General features: G+C 46.8%; 1 protein-coding gene across 3 annotated transcripts in view; it reads left to right on the top strand.

Annotated features, from left to right (window-relative positions):
- LOC115541590 (FERM, ARHGEF and pleckstrin domain-containing protein 1) overlaps positions 1–19,398 on the top strand; it is a 132,541-nt gene that overhangs the window by 49,221 nt on the left and 63,922 nt on the right. For all 3 annotated transcript variants that reach the window (XM_030353374.1, XM_030353373.1, XM_030353372.1), the window contains exons 4-5: positions 9,859–9,901; positions 11,030–11,108. In XM_030353374.1, the coding sequence (XP_030209234.1) occupies positions 9,859–9,901; positions 11,030–11,108 (122 nt within the window). The remainder of the gene's footprint in view (positions 1–9,858; positions 9,902–11,029; positions 11,109–19,398) is intronic.

Below are 19,398 nucleotides of genomic sequence, written 5' to 3'. Positions count from 1 at the left end.
CTGCATGGCCAGCCGAAATGGCTGCCGCATAGACCATGATAGTGGAGAAGGCCAAACCTTTTTCCAATAAGTTTTGCAGAAACGAAAGCACGCTTCCCACCTCGCATTGAGATGGGACAGCGTGGTTCGTCTCACACCAATTAGAGAAGGCGCACCACTTCGCCGCATAGAGGGAAGAAGTAGAAGGCGCACGAGCACTCTGAATAGTGTTGATAACCGTCTCAGGCAAACCTTTGCCCTGCAGGATCAACCTCTCAGGAGCCAAACCAACAACCGTCCCGAGTAGGGATGGGCGTGAGGAATCGATTACTCGAGTACTCCTCGTTACAAATGAACTCTGTTGGTGGACAGGCAAACTCGAGTTTGAATATACACACAAAGTTTTCTTCAAATGTAGCAAATGTATATCAATTTTCTGTCGGCGCCTCTAACGCATGACGTGGGCACAAAGTAAATTAAATGCATCCATTTCCATGGCGCGTTCCGTGCCGTGTGCAGGCACGCCAGAATTCAATAAATTAAGAGATGGAGGTTAAAGCAAAGCGCAGCGAAGAATTGAAATACTTTAAAGAAATAGGAGTTCATAAGGTGAAATGTAAAATATGCCAAGCGAAATCGAGCTACCAGAAAGTACTATGCGGCAACATATGCTCCTGAAACACAACGGTGAGTTCGGGAAAGCAGACCCGCAGCAACGGTGAAAGTGAAAGTGTGTCGGCTATTTTCACCGCCGCAAGACGCAGCTGTAATCCCGGGCATGTAGAGAAGAACACAACGCTGAGTATTTCCATAGTCCATTCGCTGCCGTTTTATTTGCAGCTTTAAATTATTTGCAATGGTTTAGCTACTTGTTTCGTTTTTGTTTTTTTTAAACTGTTACAGGCCTTGGTTCGACGTGATTTAAATTGTGAGACGCATATTTATTTTTGTAAGGAAAATGTGTTTTGAACGTTTGCAAAAATAAATAATGAATACTCTGATAACTCTGACTGTTTTGATGGAGAATAAGCATTACATGTTTGGTTGGTAATATTGCCGTTCATCATCAGGCCTATTCCTGCGGCAGATGCGTTGCATTCTAAAAATAGATTTGATTTAACGAGTACTCGATTGATCCTCGAGGAATTCCTTCAATCACTCGAGTTTGAAATTTACTACTCGTGCCCATCCCTAGTCCCGAGACATCGGGCGGGTGGTGCACCGTCCCGTGGGCCTGTGAAAGCGCATCCGGCCTGAACGGTACTGGCCAAGGCGCCGACCGCGAGAGCTCGGCCAGCTCTGGAAACCACAGAGCTGAACGGTTCTCCGGGGCCACTAATATCAGGGACAGTCTCTCCTGTCTGACCCGTTCCAGAAGAGGAAGGATCAGCTGGAGTGGGGGAAACGCATACAAGAGAGCCCGCGGCCAAGGTGTGTGTGCCAACGCATCTACCCCCAACGGGGGAAGATCCCGAGGGCTGAGGGAGAACCACCACCTGCAGTGCGTGTTCTCCCTGGCCGCGAAGAGGTCCACCTGCGCTGTCCCAGAACCTCTGCCAGATCAGTCTGACAATGTCGGGATGTAACCGCCACTCGTCTCGGCGGGGACCGCCGCGAGACATGAGGTCCGCTCCAAAGTTCTGGGCGACCGCGATATGCAGGGCTCTCAGACTGAGGAGATACTGATGAGCCCAAAGCCAGAGCTCGACCGCCTTTCGGTGGAGAGCAGGGGAGCGGACTCCCCCCTGTCTGTTGATGTACGCCGCCGCCGACACGCTGTCTGTCCTGATCAGAACGTGGCGGCCGCGCACCAGGTGAAAGAAATGCAACAGCACTTTCCTCACAGCGTCGAGCTCCAACACATTTATGTGTGCTGTCGGGGCCGTGCGCCACTCGTCTGCGACCGAGTGAGAGAGGCATGTTCCTCCCCAACCCGTCAACGAGGCATCCGTGAAGACCACTACGTAGGACGCCACCCTGCCCAGGGGAACACCCCTGAGAAGGGTGGAGGGTCCTTTCCAATATTCCAGGTCTGGCGACACCGAACGGGGAACGAGGAGCACCCTGAGCTTGTGTCGCCTGGGGTCCAACCGTTGGCGAGCAAACCACCGCTGGAGTCTGCGCATAAAAAGCAGACCCAGGGGGACCAGGGGGTGGGCAGCTGCCATCAGCCCTAACAGGCGCATGGTGGACAGTGTCACGTTTCAGTGTCACGTTTCTGCGAACGTGAAAACGGGAGAGCGCCGACAGGATGGCGTCTCGCAGAGGAGGCGAAAGCATCGCAGTCATGGTGGCTGAGTCTAGGCAAAGCCCCGGGTAGACTGTCTGCCGGCTGGGGAGCGGTGAGCTCTTCTCCCAGTTGATGGCAAAACCCAGGAAGGAGAGATGGTTTATCACCAACAAGGTGTCCCTTTGCTTTTTGCAGATGATGTGGTCCTCATTGGATCATCGGCCTGTGACCTTCAGCACTCACTGGATCGGCTGGCGGCCGAGTGTGAAGCGGCTGGGATGAGGATCAGCACCGCTAAATCTGAGGCCATGACTCTTAGCAGGAAACCGGTGGATTGCTTACTCCGGGTAGGAAATGAGTCCTTAGCCCAAGTGAAGGAGTTCAAGTACCTCGGGGTCTTGTTCGCGAGTGAGGGTACTATGGAGCGTGAGATTGGCCGGAGAATCGGAGCAGCGGGGGCGGTATTGCGTTCGCTTTACCGCACCGTTGTAACGAAAAGAGAGCTGAGCCGCAAGGCAAAGCTCTCGATCTACCGGTCGATCTTCGTTCCTATCCTCACCTATGGTCATGAGGGCTGGGTGATGACCGAAAGGACGAAATCGCGGGTACAAGCGGCCGAGATGAGTTTTCTCAGAAGGGTGGCTGGCGTCTCCCTTAGGGATAGGGTGAGAAGCTCAGCCATCCGTGAGGAACTCGGATTAGAGCCGCTGCTCCTTTACTTAGAAAGGAGTCAGCTGAGGTGGTTCGGGCATCTGGTAAGGATGCCCACTGGGCGCCTTCCTTGGGAGGTGTTTCAGGCACGTCCAGTGGGGAGGAGACCTCGGGGAAGACCCAGGACTAGGTGGAGAGATTATATCTCAACACTGGCCTGGGAACGCCTCGGGATCCCCCCGTCAGAGCTGGTCAATGTGGCCCGGGAAAGGGAAGTCTGGGGCCCCCTGCTTGAGCTGCTCCCCCCGCGACCCGACCCCGGATAAGCGGATGAGGATGAGGATGAGGATGAGGATGGTGTCCCTTCTCGCGGTCTCTTCTGAGTTGCTCAGAATAAGCAGGTCGTCTAGGTAGAAGAGAATCCTCTTTCCCTGACGCCTGAGCGGTTCCAACGCCGTCTCCACACACTTCGCTGTAAAAACAACGAGCTGTCTAGACGTCGCGCTCGTGCCCGCTGAACAGGGAGCGAGCCGTTCGGCCGCAGCACCTGTGCGCGTGCGGCGTGCGCGTGCGGCGTGCGCAGGCTGTAGCCACAACACGTGGACCAGTCTCCTCACCTATAATGTGGGGAACCAGGAGACCGGTACAAGCGGCCGTATCCACGGGCTCGTGCAACGAGTCTCTGATCCGTCCACGAGGCTCCAAGGGACGCCGCTTCTTGGAAGCAGGTGAACCAGAGGCCATGTGAACACGCCGTCCGACCGCCACCCTACAGCCACCGGGCTGAGGGGGGGAAAGAGGCAACATGGAGGAGCGCACCACAAGCGTAGGATGCAGGTGGCCTGAGGAATATCGCTCTTTAGGTACCATGCACTGCCGTTCGGCCGAACGGTCTTTACTTTTTTCTTTAATAGGGAAAGAAAAAGTAGGAGCAAGCGTCCGGAACTTCCCGGTCCGTGGCGCTGTTGCTCTCCCGGTGCGCGGCGGCTGCGGCTGCGGCTGCTGCTGCACCGGGGCTGGAGTCGTAGGCGGCCCCCTGGAACGCTGGGACCGGCCTAGACCCCGCTTCCTCCCAGCCTGCTGGCAGGAGGAGCCCGTGAGAATCGCCCCGAACCGGGAACGATTCTCACTGACTGACTGCTGGTGCGCGAGCACCTCGGAGAACCTGGGACCAAATAGGCCATCCGGCGCTAGTGGACCCTGGACGAGGCTGGCCCGCTCTCGTTCCGGCACCGCAGTGTGGGAGAGCCATATGACCCTTTGATTCATGGTAGCCCACGCCATATGCCGGCCGGCCGAAACGGCTATCGGCTGGCATAGCTGGAGGATGGCGCTGGAAAAGCGGGAAACCGCCAACCATCTCGCGGCTTCCTCCGGGCCGTAGGCCTCCCTGTCAGCCGACAAGGAGACCATGGCAGAGGAGAGCAGGGCGATGTTGTTGACCGCCGCCGCGGATGAGAGGCACAAACGAACACCCTGTCCGTTAGGCCGACAATCTGCTTCTGGAGGCGGTCGGGGGGCAGCGGCTTTTCGTTAGGGAGCCATCCGGCGCCCGGACAGAGAAGCGCTGCCAGGGGAGGCTCCAGGCGAGGGATCCCCCTCGCCTGAGTATCGGCCCACCCCTCCACGTTGGTGAAATCCGTGTAGGATCTTACCGGAGCCTTCAGGGTCGAAGGGTCCTCACCTGCAGCACTGGGTAACCCGCCGGGAAAAAGATGGGGTGCGAAAGCACTCACCCGGCATATCGTCAGATACGGGGGCAAGAGGCGGGGCCGGCATGGGAATCCCTTTGATGGCCGCCGCCTCACCCATGATCTCCCGGAAGAGATCGGTCATCCGGCGCGGACCCTCGTGTTGTATGACGGTGGCGGTTGTAACCCGAGAGCGGGAAAAACCGGACGCCGAGTCGCCGAAGACGTCGTCCATGGAGGCGTCGTTGATGCCATCGTCGACGAAAGGGCCGGCCCTGAACAGGTCGATGGCGTCAGCCAGTTCTACCGCAGGGGAAAAGAAGAGATGCCTGGAGAGGATCCCCTCTTCAGGCAGCTCCCGGCAGGCGACACAGGAGACGGGGGCCGCCATAGCAGCCGCGGCGTGGTCGGCGCCGAGGCACCGAAAGCACGCCAAGTGCCCGTCACCCAGTGCCAGGGAGGCGGGACAGGAGGCGCATAGGAGTCCTGAAAAGGACCTAGCTCCAGGAGCGCTCTCAGGTGGCCCTGAAAAGGGCCGTTTGTCCGCGGCCTCGCCCGAGCCGCTGCCACCGGCTTGGCAGATCCGTGTTGAAGTTCTCATTTTCTTAATAGTAGTTCTCAATTTCTCGCTGATAAGCACAAGTGCTGAAAGAAAAGGGAGGATGAGCGACGGTATACACCGCGTTATATAGACACGATACCGTGGGAAATGTGGGCGGTGCCCACGCTGATAGGTGCATAGTTTGAATTTTCAGGACACAGGACAAGCCCATAAGGCGAAGCCTACATGAAATAGAACGGCTCGCGTCAAAAATAGAAGTGCTATGGAATGGTAGTGCTGCGGTGTGGCGCGGCGCGCAGCTTCTGGGACGCTGCTGAGCCGGTGGAAATGGTTTCATTGATTAGAGTGGCAGCGATCAGCAGCGGTGACCGCGGCACAGCCGTTCCGCGGCGCTTACGTCCCCGGTGGAAATCAGGCGTTGTCGTTGCTAGCTAGCGCCGCTGTCGCGTTAAAATTGTACCGGGGGCGAAAATTCTACCGGCCTGCGTCATCCATAGTAATCCATTCCAAACCTGCGTGGCAACAGACGATCGCGTCGCCCGTTGCCTGGCAACGGGCGATCGCGTCGAATGACGTGGAAGGTTCTTGAACATTCGCGAACTCGTTCATTGAGCGCGACAAGACAGATAACACTTATTTTACAAATTACATTTATTAGCGTTCCTAACTTTCTATTTGTAATGTATTGCATTGTATTTATTTATTTCCCTACACAGTAATAGCTAAATGTTATGGGGATAACGTGAATAATAATAATAAAAAACATTTGCCAGTTAGTAAATTCCTGTTCACCTATCTACCCATCTATCTATCTATTATCTATCTATCTATCTATCTATGTATTACCTATAATCTATTCTCTAAATTTAATTAAGGAAATTAAATTAACACAAGCTAGCTAGACTATGATACACATTAAACACTCAGTTTACTAGCTAAATTCGATTAAACAATTAAATGCAATACAAATATAAAGCAAAAACAAGTGTTATCTAGCGATCCGTTATCTGTGTTATGTTATTTCGTCTTCGGCAACATGAGCGCGATTGAAACCTGCCTGACAACGGACAACCCCTTACGTAATCTGTTGTCCGTTGCCTGGCAACGGACAACTGATGACGTAGGCCGGTACAATTTTCACCCCCGGTACAATTTTAACGTGACACCGCCGCTTAGCATGTACTTCACAACTCTATTGTCCACTCGAGGCCCGGAAATAAACAGCGACATAATCGATTATGGCTCGTTGCCGCATCGATGCTGAATCGTGCATGCCCCGCATTGCGATGCATGCCGAATCGATTATTGTTGACACCCCTAATATTTATTATTCGAAATTCGTCCCAGCCTTTATACCACAGATACTCTAGGGTCTATAGCAGGGGTCTTCAATTAAAATTGAACAAGGTCCAGTTACTAAAAATTCCTTCCAAGAATGGTCCGAACCTACCACGTCATAATAGCCTTCTTTTGTCAACTACAATCAACACGGCATATTACCTTATAATTTCAAGTGTATTTATTTTCAATTTCCAAATAGCTTACTTTTAACCATGAAAGACTAGTAAGACAAAGTAACGCGTATTAACATTTCAAGTAAACAAAACAGGTACATTAGGCCTGCAATTCAAGTATACATAAAAAATGCATAACCTACATGTGAAGTAAGCAGAACAGCAACACTAGGCCTACACTTCAAATAAACACAAAGTGCATTAGGCCTACATTTCAAGTAAGCAAATCAGGTACACCAGGCCTACATTTCAAATAAACACAAAAAAAGAGCATCAGGCCTTCATTTCAAGTAAGCAAAACAGTGTCTCAAGTGGTGTTAGACCCAATAGGTCCTCACAGATCTCTTTCTTGTCTTGATTAAACAATGGCAAAACCAAAAGCTGGGCATTATCCGTTACATCTGAAGACTCATCAATGGCTAAGGATGGGGCACTGAACAGCCGCATGAAGCTGTGACAGTGCGTCATCTGATAACATTTCGGATTTTCGTTGCAGCTCACATTGGGATTTGCTTTATTTTTTCACACAATTCATCCCTTTGTTTACCTTCAAGTAACGTCTCGGCAGCGGCGTTCAAGCGCTCCTTAACAAGTTTTTTTATGTTGCCCCAAAATCCATGCAATCTTAAGTGAGCATTCACTTGCACGTTGCTGGCCTGTAAATGAGTATGTGAAGACACGCGTAGACCTCTCGTACTGAGCTCTCAGCTCGGATATTTTCCACGCTCTTACCCTGCGTTCACACCAAAAGATGCAAAAAGTTGACGCGCGTCGTGATCCCATTCAAAGTGAATGTAGAGACGCGTTGCTGCTTTGCTGCCGCAGCATTTGCTGCCGAGAAAACGGGCAGCAAAACTTGATTTGCGGCGCGTCAAAATCTGATTTGCGGCGCGGCATGCCCGCTGCCGGGCACGGGCGAAGGGCGCGTTCACGTATTTTGCGGCGTGTCAAATGCTGCTCGAGTTGAAATATTTCAACTTTTGACGCGCCGCAAAACTTTGACGCGCCGCAAAACTTGATTTGACGCGCCGCAAAACTCAGGCGTCAACGCGTTCGGGCAGCAAATGCATCTTTTGGTGTGAACGCAGGGTTACTTCTGACTACGGGGATACTTTTCCTCGAAGGATCTGTGTTTGGATTCGTAATGCCGCATATTCCCGCTTTTTATCAGCGCCACGGTTTCAACACATAAAAGACACAACAAAGGTTTTGTACTGCCTTGCGGGAGAATGAACATGTATTGGTCAGTCCATTCCTCTTTAAATTGTTTTCGGGGTCAAATTTCCTTATTTTCGAGCAAGTCATTTTCTCATTCCAAATCGCTCTTCCGGTAAACAAAAAATTTGATTGGCTATTATTTGAGTGACGCTATTACGCACATGCCGTGACAGACGGAGGGAGGGGGGGGGAGTTCGGTGAGTGCATGATCTTTGCTCTGTGAAGATCATTGCTTTTTGCTGTTTTTATGCTGTAACAGACTATTCTGCCTTTCAATTTGTATTTCAGTGAGAAATGATTTTACTATCATGCTTTGTATAGTGAAATCATCTTTTTTTATTTATTTTTTTTATTATTTTTAATTGGTCATGGGTCCGGATAGGAGTGTCACTTGGTCCGGACCCGGACCGCAGTCCGACGTTTGGAGATGCCTGGTCTATAGCATATTACCGCGTTGTCTGATTACTAGGGATGGGCACGAGTAGTAAATTCCAAACTCGAGTGATCGAAGGAATTCCTCGAGGATCAATCGAGTACTCGTTTAATCTAATCTATTTTTAGAATGCAACGCATCTGCAGCAGGAATAGACCTGATGATGAATGGCAATATTACCAACCAAACATGTAATGCTTATTCTCCATCAAAACAGTCAGAGTTATCAGAGTATTCATTATTTATTTTTGCAAACATTCAAAACACATTTTCCTTACAAAAATAAATATGCGTCTCACAATTTAAATCACGTCGAACCAAGGCCTGTAACAGTTAAAAAAAAAAAAAACGAAACAAGTAGCCTAACCATTGCAAATAATTTAAAGCTGCAAATAAAACGGCAGCAAATGGACTATGGAAATACTCAGCGTTGTGATCTTCTCTACACGGCCGGGATTTCAGCTGCGTCTTGCGGCGGTGAAAATAGCCGACACACTTGGTTGCTGCGGGTCTGCTTTCCCAAACTCACCGTTGTGTTTCAGGAGCATATGTTGCCGCATAGTACTTTCTGGTAGCTCGATTTTGCTTGGCATATTTTACATTTTTCCTTATGATCTCCTATTTCTTTAAAGTATTTCAATTCTTCGCTGCGCTTTGCTTTAACCGCCATCTCTTAACTTTTTGAATTCTGGCGTGCCTGCACACGGCACGGAACGCGCCACACAGAAATGGATACATTTCATTTGCTTTGTGCCCACGGCATGCGTTAGTGGCGCCAACAGAAAATTGATACATTTGCTTCAGAAAACTTTGTGTGTGTATATGCAAACTCGAGTTTGCCTGTACACCAACCAAGTTCATTTGTAACGAGGAGTACTCGTGTAATCGATTCCTCACGCCCATCCCTGCTGATTACAATTGAATTCATTTTCCACAATTTACCAGCTTTTTTTTTTTGAAGAATAATCACCGCGGCATTCATTTCAATTGGAATCGCGACGGTCTATACTTTTAGCCTTTATACCACAGATACTATAGGGTCTATAGCATATTACCGCGTTTTCTGATTACAATTTTATGTAACAGCAAGCTGACAACATCGCTAATTTACTCCGCAACTGCAAATTAACCACACGGATATAACCATGGCAACCGGTCAAACAAATTATATTTTGCGATCATTCTGCGCGCGCATCCGCTGTGTTGATAAACAAATAATCCCCCTATACACATGGCCAAATCCCCCTCCCCCTCCCCCTCCTTCTCCCTCTCCCGACACACAAACATCAACTAGAGGATATACATCGGTTGTGGATATCGGCCCAATTTTTCTCATCGGACCGATAACGGTATGTTAAAAAATGACGATCATCGGCCGATACCGATATTAATGCCGATACATCGTGCATCCCTAGTTATTAGTCAAATGTTTGACGCTCGTATTTAATGGCCTGAGATTCCTAAGTCAGTGGGAAGTGAAAAAACGTCCGGTCGGCCTATTAAACAGAAAGCCCTGCCCCTTCAAGCTGTTTTAATATCCAATGAAAAAATACTGTTAACTTTCTCTTTCCCTCTCCCAGGTATGGCTGGACCTGCTGAAGCCAATCCTCAAACAGATAAGGAGTAAGCTCACAACCTCCTCATTCAATATGTGTCTTGCCGTTCTGTACCTTCTAGATGGAAACCTTTTGAGTGACATGCATCTTTGTGATAGACACTGACTAAGACAGTGACTGAACGATGAGGGGGGACTTTTGACCTTGAAACTAAAATATGTGACAAACTAACAGATGCAGAGTCTCTCAATCCAGACTCATCACACCTCACCTCCTCTCCTCTCCTTTCCTCTTCTCTCTATCTTTTCTTTATTTTTTTTCTCTCTCTGTGTCTTTGTCTCTTTTCTTTTACTCTGTCTTCATCTCTCTCTCTCTCTCCCCACCCTTAATCTCTGTCTATCTCTCTCTATCTGTCTCTGACTCTCTCTGTCTCTCTCTCTCCCCACACTTAGGCTGTTTCCCAAAGTGAAGGCTGCAGCCTTGCTAGAACACTTCCTTGCGAGTCGCGTCCTATGGCGATGGAGCTAGAGTTCTGGTTAGAGTGCTGCCTGGCGTTTGTAGCGTTCAGTGTTTGGAACGACTCGCTAGTGTGGAAGCGCTTCCGCTTTTTAATATTGCTCCAGTGGTAAATATTTGTATATTTTATATGTTTCAATTGTAATTGGCGACAGTAGTTTGTTGAAACACCAACTACTTACATATTAAAACAAATCAATCCATGCAAAATATAGCCTATCATTACGTTGCAAAAACGTTTGAAAAAGGTAATATTTTTGCATTTACATGATTGATCTATAAAAAGCAATACGGCACATAATATTTCTGAAAACGTTCAAATAACTTCACTTGTGTAAAGCAATGCGTGTTGCTTTCCATGCGCTATTTTTAAATACCACGCGCAGCGCGTGAACGCAAAGAATTGTGGGTATTTTGGCTCGTTGAGGATCCATTGATGCATCCTTGAAAAATCTCAGAATTGTCAAAAATAAAGGGCGCAAATTTCCGAGTGTTCTTAACATGGGAACAGTGCTTGTCGGCGTTCTATGACGTAGCGTCCTTAAAAGGGCGGCCGTTGAGCATTCACATTGGGAAACAGCCCTAATCTCTGTCTGTCTCTATCTCTCTCTGTCTCTCTCTATCTTTCTCTGGCTCTCTCTCTCCCCACCCTTAATCACTGTCTGTCTCTCCCTCTCAGGGCCTAAAAACACCATCCTCCGCTTCGTGGTGAAGTTCTTCCCTCCTGACCACACCCAGCTCATGGAGGAGCTGACGAGGTAGGTTCACAACAACCAACCATGCCCGCCCTGTTCATGTCCGTTTCTCACTTTAAGAAAAGCAGGCCAACAGAACCACGCAGACAACCTGTCCAAATCCCACTCCTCGAATATCGAACAACATCACGTTGTACTTTTGTACGCTCTCCTTTGTTTCATCCTTTGTGCTTTTATTGGTCGGTAGTCGACGGGCCGCGTGTGTTTGTGTTTACGAGCCGTCTGTAGCGACACTCTCACAGCGCACATTTAAGGAAGTCTTGTTCGGGAGAAACAAGCGGTTAGTGAAAAACATTGCTGTCCATGTTCTTCTGTCGTGGCATTGGTGTCTCCCCGGTCACCTCCTTATCCACATGTCTTCTGACAGCCCTAATAAAAGTGCTATGCTTTATGGATTATGGAAATTCCAGCATGACTAGGTTTCCAAACGGCGCACACAACATATCAATAACAACCAAATAAAAAACAAATCACAGCAACCCAAAATAAACAAAATTTAAATATTTTAATAAAGAAAAGCATTGCCCAATGAACAAAAGTTTGCACAACAGATTGTATTTTCCGTGGATGTTGTTGGAGTAGAGCTCTGTATATCTGTCTCTCTCTCTGTATGTCTGTCTCTGTATAGCTCTCTCTCCATCCCTGTCTGTCTGTCTCTGTATGTCTGTCTCTGTCTGTCTATCTCTATGTCCTGTCTGTCTGTCTCTGTCTATCCATCCCTGTCTGTCTGTCTGTCTGTCTGTCTGTCTGTCTGTCTGTCTGTCTGTCTGTCTGTCTGTCTGTCTGTCTGTCTGTCTGTCCCTGTCTGTCTGTCCCTGTCTGTCTATCTCTGTCTATCCATCTGTCCCTGTCTGTCTGTCTCTGTCTATCCATCCCTGTCTGTCTCTCCATACCTGTCTGTCTGTCTCTCTGTCTATCCATCCCTGTCTGTCTTTCTCTGTCTATCGTCCCTGTCTGTCTATCCATCCCTGTCTGTCTGTCTGTCTCTGTCCATCCATCCCTGTCTGTCTGTCTGTCTCTGTCTATCCATCCCAGTCTGTCTGTCTGTCTCTGTCTATCCATCCCTGTCTGTCTAGCTCTGTCTGTCTAGCTCTGTCTTTCTAGCACTAGCTCTCTTTCCATCTCTCTCTCTCTCTCTCTCGCTCTATTTCCATCCATCCCTCCCTGTCAGTCAGTATGTCGGAGGCTCCCGCTGACAGGCAGGGCTAAACAGGAAGTTGGCACCGAGCCCGACTTCCTCTTTGTTTGCTGTTGAGTTATTCTGTGGCACAGTGTTTCCACCGGGCGGCCCACAGAGACATAGACACCAGCACAGAGAGCTGACGTGTTTATGACATTTACCCCAATGCAAAGTAAGGCACTCGGTAAAAGGGAATTAGGAAGTATTCAATAATGATAGTGATAAATAACAAACGAATTGGAGCAAGAATACACTGTTTAAAACAAAAAATAAAAATGAAAAAATGAAAAAGGCAGCCTTTTCCCACATGAAGATTATTAAGTACAAATACCATTCCACCATCATTGCTGGTCATTTGGAAGCCTGCTTGAGACTACCTACCAGCAGCTGCTGTCCGGACTCTGCAACCCTGGCTGACTCCATTCAGAGCAAGTCATCAGAATATGTACTCAGTATGTAAATAAATATATGTTTAGCATTTATTTTATTTTAATGCAGGTAGATCATTTTGACCTGCTCATTTTGAATTTAGTTCGCAAGCTGAAAAAGTGTGGGCACACTTGGTTTAAAGGATGGACGGGCATCATGGCTGGATCAGTGGAGTAGCAGGGAGACGGTATAGTCATAGATCAATAGATCTACATCACACGGATGTCCACTTAGGAAGTGCAGACGCCAGAGAGGTCTATTTTCAACCCAATTTACTGTTGTGTACGTTGAGAACAATGGCAGCTCAACACTCTTTTTCCAAAGACACAACAACATACACCCCTGAAGATAATTCAGCTAACATAGCCACTGGCACCACTGAATAATTTAAACACGCATGCTATTCCAAACCTGGTTCCTGATTGGGTGGTGTGAATCCACTTGTGTTAAAGATAAGGTCTCACTAACTGCGTTGGAGAGAGGAGAGACAATTATTGTTACAAAAAATGGTGTGTGTGTGTGTGTGTGTGTGTGTGTGTGTGTGTGTGTGTGTGTGTGTGTGTGTGTGTGTGTGTGTGTGTGTGTGTGTGTGTGTGTGTGTGTGTGTGTGTGTGTGTGTGTGTGTAGGGATGCAGCTGTGAACACAGTCTAGGCACCTATTGTATCAAACATTGCAAACCGTCAGCCAAGCCAAGCACCACAATATGTCAGCGTCCTCCCCAACAGCAAGAGGCCAATTAGAGCAGGAGGGGGGATTTGCAGTTAAAATAATGCTAACATATACACTTGAACTTTCTACTTGGAGTTCAAACGGGTTGCCAGGTTGAGAACAGCGAACACACGAGTGCAAAACTAGCGGAGTGCGCCATTGTATTTTAAGACCAGTGCAGTTATTCAATTTTTTCCAATGACGAATACTACGATGTAACATGATCAGCCAATGAATATGTTTGCAGATGAAGGAATACTGCGTTTGTCTGCCAACCTGCAGTACTTGGAGAAGAGTGAATCATAACACACAGATCAGGTCCAGCGGTAGCCAGGGGCAAGGGTGGGCTCAGGGGCAAAATATGCGCCCTGCCCACCCAAACAAAATTGAAGAAAATGTTTGTTTGGGTTTTTTTTTTTTTTTTTTAGGTGGAAGTCCAGACCCACTATCGGACGGACCTGTTCGTTCGCTGTCCAAGAAAATGTCAAATAGAATTCAGCAAATAAATTAATACTTTAGAATATACCATTACCATGCATGCTCTCCCACCCCCCCACCACCCCACCCCCTATCCTCCTCCTCCCGTGAACTTTGTCTCTGGATCAGAACTCATTGTGGTCGTCTCCACGGCAACAGTCGTGTCCTCGTCGCCAGCATCAGACGAGAGAGACACGGTTGTGTCTGGGTGGAGATGGAGTCCTTGGGCTCACACACACACATCGCACACAAGACACATAACACACACACCCCCTGGACTCAACGCCTTCTGGACTCCCTCCCCCTCTCTCCGTCCCTCGTTACAGTACAGTATGCCGCGAGTGATGCGACGCCCCCGCTGGCTGCGTCCACCCCCCGGTGTCTGAGCTGTGACACCTCCCCTCCCCGACAACCTTCCCCCCTCCCACATGTGTTTGTGATGTTTTTGATATGTTGCTTATGTGCAGAGGTGTTTTTTGCTAATCCCTACACTGTGCCCCTCTTAGAGGAGCCTAGTTTGGGAATTACCTTTTTTTCCCCCCTTGTTTACCCTCTTGTTTTCCTTTTCTTATCTAATAATGAGGGAGCGCATGCACCCCAACAGTCTCTCCGTCCTGTCTCCCCACACTGTCTTTTATGTTTCTTGGACAGGATGTAACTGGTAATGTCGTTGCTCTGTACTTTTGACATGTGCATGACAATAAAGTCTCTATTCTATTCTAATTGGGTGGGCAGGACAGCCTGCCTCCAAGTTACCCACCCACAGTTACCCACCCAAGTTACCCACCCACAGGTTATTTTTATTTATTTTTACATAAATTAGAACTTCTTCGCCTTACTATTTTACTACTTTTGTCTGGAAAATTCCTTATCAGTATTTCTGCCGGCAGAATTGGATTTTCAATTCAGAGACACTGTGACATTTCATCAAGTTCTGGGGTGTCTTCGTGAAGTTGTTATGCAATTTATTCTGTATATTTTATCGATATTCTTTTCTAAGAATTTGAAAATTAAATATATGTAGCTTTTCATAGAAGGTGGCAGATGGTTGAAAGGTTGATGTGGAAACCCCCCCCCCCCCCCCCCCATAATGCAGTGGTGTGTCTTGTACTGTAAAGAAGCTTTCATTACAGTAAATGTGCCCAAAAGCAGGCACAGAGATCTTGCAAGGGCAAAAAAAGATTTGCTCACGCGCGAAGCGTCACAGGTTTCGCTGCCCACCTATTAGTTCTATCTGCCCACACTAATCTTACTGCCTAGAACCGGCCCTGCAAAGAATCATAACTAAATCCAATTAACTGACCTAAAAAGGAAAATTCTACTGAGTACATACTGGCTGTAGCATTGTTTCCTTTTTATAATTCAGTTGATTTGATATTTGTTACATATTGTACCCTTTTTAAACAAATAACTATTTCAAATAGTTCAAAATATATCGACATTAATGACATACAAACCAAAGGCACGTTTGTCGGTATGGGAAAGTGTGTGTGTGCCTGAGTGTGTTCCCGTGTGTGGGCACGTACGTGTGTGCATTGAATCATCATTGATTAGTTATCACCGTGGTAGCAGACTGGGATGACTGGGACATTCCTCCACCTGAAGACAAGCGCCGTCTTGATGTGGAATCTCCTCTGAGGGGGATTCATTCTTCGTCTCAGTGACCGTGTCTCTTCATGTGGTGGGCGGGTGGGTTTTCATGGGCCCTTATGTGCACGTGAATCCCACTGCGTACGAGTGCCAGCTGGTTGGGAGTTAATGAAAGGCGCTGGGTACATCGTACATTGCTAAGCCTATGTGTAGACTATGCATTAACCTCGTGACCTCTCACCTCAACTGTCTGACATGATAACGCTCTCATTGTCTGTTATTTTCCCTCTCTCTAATGGACTTTCTGGATGCTCTCTCTCTCAAATTCAAATTGCTTTATTAGCATGACAGTATTTGAATACAGCATTGCCAAAGCATATTCAAGTTACACAAGAATAATTGTACAAATAACACACAATAATAATAATTATAACAATAATAACAACAATAACAAGTCAGACTGAATTTCTCAGGTTATGACATTTCAGGACATATTGTGCTGCCAGGGCAGCAGAAGGACCTTCACCAAGAAGAATTGAAATTTTGTCCTTATGTTCCATGTCTGAAAAATCCGGAATATAGGTTTGTAATTTGGTGAAGTATATCTGTCTTAAAATGTCATATTTTTTACAATGTAAAAAGAAGTGCTCCTCTGTCTCAACCTTCTCTGCCTGAAAGTGACCACACATTCTGTGTTCCCTCAGCAGCCAGGTCTTTCTGTGTCTGTTTCCACTGCAAGATTGTGGTCACTGAGCCTGCACTTGGTCAGGCTTTGTCTCTGCTTCACATCTCTGACAGAGAGGAGTTGTAGAACCAATTTGTAATTTCTCTTTAGGTTCAGATAGGAATTCATTCTACTTTGGTTTTAAGCTTGGTTTGTCCAATGTTCCAAATAGTCTTCTTTTGCTTGATTAATTATTTTGTTGACTCTAATTGGTGTCTGGGAAGCAGTGCTGGACTGATCTTGATGTGTGTTAATTATCCTCAGCACCAGCTGGCACAGGGGACTCTTGTCAGGGTTCAGTTCCTGGGTTTTTAGTGTATTCTTGGGACTAGATTTTAAGAGCATCCAAAATGTTAGTGCTCGTTTTTGGATAGGTATAGCCAATGGGTAACAACCTAATTCTGCACTACATGTGTTGTTTGGTGTTTTTTTGTTTAGACTTTCAATATGGATCGGCAGAATTCAGCATGTAGGGCCTCTATTGGATGCTTATCGGATGCCCATGTAGTGTAGGCATGTGCACTTAGTGGACCCCAGACCTCACTTCCATACAGCACTATAGGCTGTATTATACCGTTGAATAATTTGTACCAGATTGAGATAGGTATGTGTATGTTGTAATATTTAGATTTTATTGCATAAAGGGCTCTACGCACTTTTTATTTGAGTGCATTCACTGCCATGCTGAAACTTCCAGAAGCAGTAATATCCAGACCAAGGTAAGTATACTTCATTGTGTCTCCTAGGACGGTGCTTCCTAGAGTAAACACGCATTTGTTTTCCTGACATCTGGGCTTCTTTTGGAAAATCATAATTTTGGTTTAACTGTCAGGGCCCAGTTCTGGCAGAATTTTGCTAGCAGGTCCAGGCGCTGCTGTAGGCCCTGTTCAGAGGGTGACAGGAGAACCAGATCATTCTGTGCTTTGAAGGTTGAGTCCAGGAGCTGCAGACTTTTCCTACTGCACCGCTAATTTATTTATGTAGATGTTGAAAGCTGCCAATTTTTACACTGCATTTATTATTTGAGTACATTGACTTGATCACATCAAACACTTTACCCCCTACACCACTCTCTACAAGTTTGTAGTATAATCCTGTGTGCCAAATAGAGTCAAATCCTTTTTTAAAGTTGACAAAGCAGGCAAATATTTTTCCATTTTTCATATTTTTTACATGTTTGTTGATTAGAGTGTGTAGGGTGTAAATGTGATCTGTAGTACGATGGCCTGGAAGAAAGCCGATTTGGTTTCTACACAGGGTATTGGGTTTGTTAAGGAAGGTTTGAAGTCTCCCATTTACAATGCTATTAAAAACCTTCCCCAGATTACTGTTCACACCTCTGTAATTATTAGGGTCCAATTTTTTTCCACTTTAATGAATTGGGGTAATAATTCCTTGATTCCAGATGTCAGGAAAACAGCCAGAATATAGAACAAGGTTGAACAATTTGAGCATTGCATTCTGCATTGCAAGTGTGCTATGTTTAAGCATCTCACTTCTGATGCTGTCAGGCCCACAGGCTTTATGGGACTTTAATGATTTAAGTTTTTCTGTCAGTTCTTCAGTTCTTGAGATGGGGAAGTCAAGTGGATTTTGATTGTCTTTAAATATCAGTTCTAAATTTTGCAATTTTTCTTTGATCTGGTTCCGATTACTTTCTGTTATTTTTATTTCACTGTAAAGCTTTTTGAAATGCTCTGTCCAATTATTTCCGTTTTGTATTGGTATTTCTTTTGGTTATTTTATGCTCAAATTGCTACTTTACTTAGAAAGGAGTCAGCTGAGGTGGTTCGGGCATCTGGCAAGGATGTCCACTGGGCGCCTCCCTTGGGAGGTGTTTCAGGCACGTCCAGTGGGGAGGAGACCTCGGGGAAGACCCAGGACTAGGGGGAGAGATTATATATCAACACTGGCCTGGGAACGCCTCGGGATCCCCCCGTCAGAGCTGGTCAATGTGGCCCGGGAAAGGGAAGTCTGGGGCCCCCTGCTTGAGCTGCTCCACCCGCGACCCGACCCCGGATAAGGGGATGACGATGAGGATGAGGACTCCAGAACTCATTTTTATTTATGGATTCTTCGATTTAATGAAGAACTTTGCTGTTATAGTGTTGTTTTTTCTTTTGATCGTTTCTTTGTATCTTTTCAGGGAGGTAAAATATTGCATTCTTAGATCTGTGTTTCGAGGGTGGCGGTGCTATTGGTTTGACTGATGTCTCAGTTCTTTCCTCATTTTTTTACATTCTGTGTCAAACCATTTCTCATTTTTTGTTTTTTTAATGGTTAATCCTTTCTTTTTTCTTAAGCCAGCCTTCTTAGCCGCCTTGTAGAAAATGTTGATCACTTCTTGAACAGACATGTTGATGCTCTTTTCATCAGTACAGAACTGTTGGTTAGTAAGGTTAGTTCGTTTGTAGGTTAATTCAGGGGAGTTTAGCGCTTGTATAATTTTTTTCTGCGCTATCTGGAGCCCATCTGTAGGTTGGATTGAGTTTGTACATTTTGTCAGGTTCTTTACATGTGTTAGTAGATTGGTTGGTCATTTTCAGGAATATATTTATTTGGTTATGGTCTGAAAAAGGAGTTTGCTGCCTGACAGTGAATGCGTTGAAGTAGGAGGGGTCCATTTCAGTTATTGCACAATCCACTACACTTTTACCCAGGACTGAAGAAAACGTGAATCTCCCTAAAGAGTCCCTGGTATCCTGCCGTTAATGTACAGACTTGAGGCTCGACAGAGGTGCATTAACTTTTTTCCACTGTTATTAACCACGCAGTCAAGGTTTCCTCGTGTGGTGGTGGTTGGTGAAAGATTCAAGGGTGGCCAAAAACATGTGCACTGCCCTGAGGGTCTATGAAGTCAGGCTCAACACCAGTGCGTGCATTGAAGTCCCCACATAGTAGTACTTTTCCCTGTGCTTGAAAGTAGCTTATATCTGAGTACAAATTATTGAGGTAGTCTTCTTCATAGTATTCTGATTCTGCTGGTGGAATGTAGGCAGCACAGAGGTAAGTTGTAGTTTCCGTGGGGCCTATATTGTGTAGTTTCAGCCAAATGTGATATTTTTCAGTTTTAACGACTGATCTATGTTGTTCAGCCAATTCACTCTTGCACCACACCAGAATACCACCAGAATCTCTTCCACGGCGTGCCGTTCGTAGTTTTACAGATGGCACAATGATCTCA

This window comes from Gadus morhua, chromosome 4 (assembly GCF_902167405.1).
Source record: "Gadus morhua chromosome 4, gadMor3.0, whole genome shotgun sequence".
NCBI lineage: Eukaryota > Metazoa > Chordata > Actinopteri > Gadiformes > Gadidae > Gadus > Gadus morhua.
The sequence above is the reverse complement of the archived record's forward strand: the minus strand, read 5'-3'. Positions and strand labels throughout refer to the sequence as shown.